The 5,723-nt window shown below is 38.8% G+C and overlaps 1 protein-coding gene across 1 annotated transcript; it reads right to left on the reverse strand.

Annotated features, from left to right (window-relative positions):
* Positions 1–283: 283 nt before the first annotated feature.
* LOC121432200 lies at positions 284–4,098 on the reverse strand. The gene is made up of 4 exons (XM_041630054.1): positions 4,023–4,098; positions 2,732–3,001; positions 1,069–1,188; positions 284–417 (listed from the first exon to the last, which is right to left on the reverse strand). The coding sequence occupies exons 1-4, from the start codon at positions 4,096–4,098 to the stop codon at positions 284–286; spliced, it is 600 nt and encodes a 199-aa protein (XP_041485988.1).
* Positions 4,099–5,723: the final 1,625 nt, after the last annotated feature.

A 5,723-nucleotide genomic window follows, 5' to 3' on the forward strand; every position in this document is an offset into this window, starting at 1 on the left:
TGCTAGCTTCACGAAAATAAGTTTAGAATAGAACAGAAAAATGTAATCTTAGAATAAACTGTATAAACTTAGCACGCCGATAGTTAGGCCACTTGGTGACAGTCTGCCGTATGACAGTCTGAGAACAATAAATGTCTTTCGCTGGCATGAAATTAAAAAGATTTACGTGCCCCTCTGTCATGTCTGTTCATTATATTTAGAGCGCTGCTAAAGGAGTACACAATACCACATTTTGTGATTTCAGAATTGCAATCGTGGCAACTAACAATATGGGATGTCATGTCTAGTCAAATGCTGGTGGTTGTAACGTTTGCTGTAGAGGGAAGGCCATCTTCTTTGGTAGGGCACCTTCTTGCAAAGATTTGCGATTGATCCAATCAAAACAACTACGGAAAGCCATCATCGTCAACATCTCATCTGCACGATTGTTCAAAATATTTTCTAGATATGATATATATTTTTTTACACTCGTCGGTTTCTTCTAAGTGCTCCCTATGTTTACAAGGGACAAATTTCATGGAGAAACAAATCTGACCTTGCCAGATTTCCATATAGCTAAGGTTGATTGTCTTACAAATCGGAACTCTTTGTAAGACGGGGCCTCATGTCTACAACCAACATGGCCATGGGAAGCTTGTCAGAATTTGTTCCAAACCAGCACCCGCTCGAGAAAAAATCGTTCCCAGGTCCTTGAAAACTGTCTGCAAGTTTCTTGTAAGATGATGATCAACGGACATACAGTACGCGTGCCATTTTGCTTGAAGTTGTCCCAGTCCATTCGGTAGGGATGATAGAATAAACTTAAAGTTACGAACCCAAGTATAATTATATACACACACATACACACCATACACACTTTGGAAATCCTATGGCCACAGCCCCAAAATACATATGCATGCATTTACACGCAGGAAAAAGAAGATGAAGGAGAGAAGGTCAAGATGAAGAAAAATATAGTGTGTTGTATCAATGAACAAACATCATACCTTTAAGAATAGTAAAGTTTCAAAAACATTAAATGTTATTTTTTTTTTATTGATGAGAAAGAAGAAACTACATTATACCTACTTTCACAAAACGGAAAGACACTAGCCGTGGAGCAAGGAGTACCATACGCCTTATCTAACCAGAGTTTCATGCAGTCATCATAGCTACCAACGGGTTCAACATGCCATTCATCTGTGAGAACTAAAGGTAACAAAAACGAGCAGGGTTGGCAACACAAAAACAACAATGGAAAGGTGGTGGTGCAACAACCACACTTCATGAAAACAAGACGTTCAATTTCAGAAAATGTAACTTCAACTATTTCTGGTCTTGGAACGCCTTCATGAGTGCAACTTGGCATATTTCGTTCCAGACAGTGGCGTAACTACGGCTGGCACAAAAAACACAAAAAAAACGGGAAAAAGAGAAAAAGAGGGAGAAAGTGAAAGAAACATAGTGGGAAGGAAGAAATTATTGTTAATTATGGTATATTATAATTGTGTTATGTAATATTACATAACAATAAAAAAATATATAACTTAATGAAACATAATTTGCTCAGGGCCTATGTCTTCATTGTTCCTAATATTCGCATTGCTTGTTTAACGAGATATAGAATCCCGGTGGGATTTAAGCCCGTGATTTCATATCTTTGCTACAATGCTTTGTATTGGTAACAATGCCCCATGTCTTCCCCCGTCAAAATTTTACCTCCTTAGGCTACTATGGAATATGGGTATGCCAATGTGACCTCTTACGCAAGGATCCCACTTCTGAACTGGCTCTCTACATCATTCCCAAATTACTGTTGGCCTAGTCGGTCTCACTCGATAAGGTGATCGCTGTCGAACTACATTGATCATGCTTGTCAACAACGTTCTCGTTCCCTTCTCGAATATTTACAAAATGTTCAAACTACTTGAGGTGTGGGGTAACTAGGACAAGTATATCACCTATAGACTGGCAACGAATAAGGCAGATTTACTTGATTTTTTTGCCGAGCTATAAAGACAGCGTTAAATAAGCTGATAGCGATTGACCACTTCAGTGGTGGGAATCATTAAACTCTTCTCTAATCGGTTCAGCAGTGGATCAAGTCGTGTTGGACACAATACCATTTTACGTTCCATACTGTTTGTGTAAAATGGTGGGAATGTCCCAAGTATTGTGTCTAATCGGGAATCGGGCTGGGTCCGCCATTGGATCAATTTGGCAATGGTAGTCTAGCATTGGAAAAGAAGGACGACGCTCAGCGTACGGCCTTTGACTCGATATACTCGTAAAATCCGTTCATTACGTTAGTTAATCTTTTCGATGCATCGGCTGATCAAGGTGCAAGGTGCATCGGCTGATCAATGTGGAACGACCTGCCACTAACAATTAGACAGTCTCCATCATTAGCGATCTTCAAAAAGTCATTAAAAACTCATCTCTTTCATACTTTGTAGTTTTTTTTAATTTTACATCTTATGAATCCATTGTAAGCGCTTTGGGCCTAATGGGGAAAACGCAGTACAAATAATAATGTATAATAATAATAATAAAAGGAACATCTTCTGCGCATTCCAAGGCCCCGCCCAAGGCCCATTTCCCTCTCCAGTATAATGTGTTGGTATTATTGTTTGGTGGTCAGACTTTGGTCCTAATCATATGTTAAGCTTACCTGAACGGAGCGCGCAAATTTGTCCAGAAAATGCATCATGATCATTGTTTGAAGACACAGCATTGTCAATAATATACTTACCCTCAGTGTCACGAGACGTACGATAGTGGCATTTGAAGGTTAGCTCGACGTCCTTATCTGTATACCCTATCAACAAGTTGGCATCAAAGCTTCTGGTGATATCTGACTTTTGACTTTTCTCCACTTTGCTATTGGGAAAGCATGTGGCAAAGTACTCGATACCGTGAGCCGAAAGGCATATCGAAGCAGCACTTGAATAGATCACGGCACAACTAATCACAGAGTCTTCAGTAAGCGACCTGTACTGCAGAGTTTCACGGTTTCCATGAGCTCCATCGATCGAAAGATTACAAGAAAGAAACAAAATGTGTTATAACTATTATGATTTCAGGATGCGCTTTAGGGCAAATCTGGTCTATGGTTGAATAAAATGTGGCTACAGTGACATTCGAAATCTGAATACAAATATGCTTTAACCTTTAATTGGAGGTGGGTTGGGCTGTTGAATGGAAAGAAAATGAAACATAATGGTAGCACAGGACCGTGCAGAAAGTATTCAATGGGTGAGAGCAGATGATCGAATTAGAGCAAAAAGACAGATATATAGAAAAAGTGCTTGAGAGAAAAAAAAAGTGATAGAGGGGAATGAGGCAAAAATAGGAAAAAGAGATAGAAGATTAATTTACTAATGAGAAACAACCTGTGACATTACACATGGACGATGTCCCGGAAGGAACGAGGAGAAGGCTCAAAACCAAAAGCATGTTGTTTATAATCTTCACGATGCAATGACAAATAAATATCAAGCAAAACTACCATAGGTCAGGATTAAATGAATCCGCATACAAGATCCGTGTAGTTTTATACAGAAAACTGCTGTATTACCAGAACGTTCAAGTCGTCACGTATCGTTCGTGGCATATTCTTAAAACTGTTGCACACCTCCAGACATTTGCTAATTAATTTGAAAGAAGTCATGAATTATAAATGTCAATTGCGAATTTCTTTTTAACTACAAGCGATAGGTTCAATCCCGCGGGGTTCCATGATTCATTCATCCAGACACACAGGCTCACACACCCCCACCCTTATGCTTCACACATTTATCCCCATAACTACGCACACACACTCACGCCCTCACCCTCACGTATTACACATGGAACCCAATACACATACAAACTCACGCACACACGCAAGCACACCCCACATTCTCACACCTCAGGCATACACTCCCCTACCCAGGCTCGCACATGCACCCTCATCCTCACACACTGGTCCCCATACCCAGGCCAACGCGTATCCTAACCCTCACACATCAATAACTATATCCACGCTCACACACCGGCCTCACCCTCATACTTCACACGTTCATCCTCGCTCACACACCCCTCATCCTTATACCCACACAAACACACCCTCCCCCTCATACCTCACATTCATACCCAGGTTCACAAGCAACCCTCACCTTCATATCTTACTAATCTCGCTACCCAGGCTAACATACACCCATCATCGTCACACCTCATACAATAACACCCCCTCCCCGTTAGTCCCACACACACCCCCTTCTCAAACATCACATTCATCCCCAAAATACCCAGGTCTGCATGCCCTATCCTCCTTATGAAGACTTCGGAATGTCATAATTTAATCTTATTCACAATTTTCATGAAGATTTTAATTCTTTGATCTACTTTCATGTCTTTTTTTTCTTCAAATCATTTTTTTCGGGGTGGGGTAGAAATTGCTATTGAGATTTCATGGTATTTCAAAAAGTAAAGTGCTATTAACGAAAAAATGGCTTAAAGTTGGAAGTGACTCCAAGAAACAAAACATCCAAAATCACGTTTACAACACGGTACGTGATATTACTGGATTCAAACTGGTAATTTGTTTCACTAAAACTGAACGTTCAACAAAATCTGAACGTTCAACCTCCACTACCAAACTACTTAAAAACCTTCACTAGCTTCCCGTCGAACAACGCATTAAATATAAGATATTGCTTTTAACCTACCGTTCACTTCACAACCTTGCCCCTTCATATATTTCCTCTCTCATTCATTCCTCTTCTACTACTCTTACTGGTCTTCGCTCATCTAATTCCATCAAACTAAAAGAACCAAGAACAAAGAAGACATGGGGTGACAGAGCATTCTTTGCTGCTGCACCCCGTCTCTGGAACTCACTTCCCCACACTGTTCAAATCTCATCCTCTCTTCAGTCATTCCAAACAAACTTGAAAACCTATATGTCTCATAACGTCCAATAATATGTGTACCCTAATAACTCACCCCCCCCCCCTCTCCTTATGAATTTGAGCGTATTTTTTGTTAATATATGATTTTATATTTTTCCAATTTACTGTTAAGATTTGAATTTATGATGAATTGTCAGGCGCCTTGAGCATTCTTCGGAGTGGATATGTGCACATTAGAAATATGGTTATTATTATTATTATTATTCAGCGTGATTCAGCGACTCGAGGTTTCCCTTTAAAATCAAATATCCAACTAATGATAAAAAGTGAAAGACGTGGTTTAAATGAACAGCTTGATTCCAAAAGGGGCTAAATCAACTTCTGACCAACATTGATTTTTTTTTTATATACATACACATGTATGTATATTAGACGTGGGAATTAAATGCACCATATCGCAATTGAACAACACAATGGGAATCGATTGCAAATTGGAGATTTATTCTAAAAGGAGCTATATCTACTATAAGGTGATTTGTAAAATTTGTTAATTTTACTATTAAACTTCAAGTTATGCATTCAGAGTACGTATGTTTTGGATATTAGCTCACACCATCAGTCCAAATTTCGATGAAAATAATAAAATTTATGTATTTTTATCAACAATTTTGGATTTAGCTCTTTTTTAAATATCAGCGTCCTTGGAAATGTTTTATTTCTTTTTTTAAAATTTCAGTGCATAAACATCAGGAAAGAAAATATGTAAAATGTTCTTTGCTAGCAATATTTATGTGTTTCGTATATAATTGCCACAATCCAACATGTTTAGAATTGCAAAAAAAATGAGATTCA

Source organism: Lytechinus variegatus, chromosome 18, assembly GCF_018143015.1.
Source record: "Lytechinus variegatus isolate NC3 chromosome 18, Lvar_3.0, whole genome shotgun sequence".
In the NCBI taxonomy this organism is placed as follows: Eukaryota; Metazoa; Echinodermata; class Echinoidea; order Temnopleuroida; family Toxopneustidae; genus Lytechinus; species Lytechinus variegatus.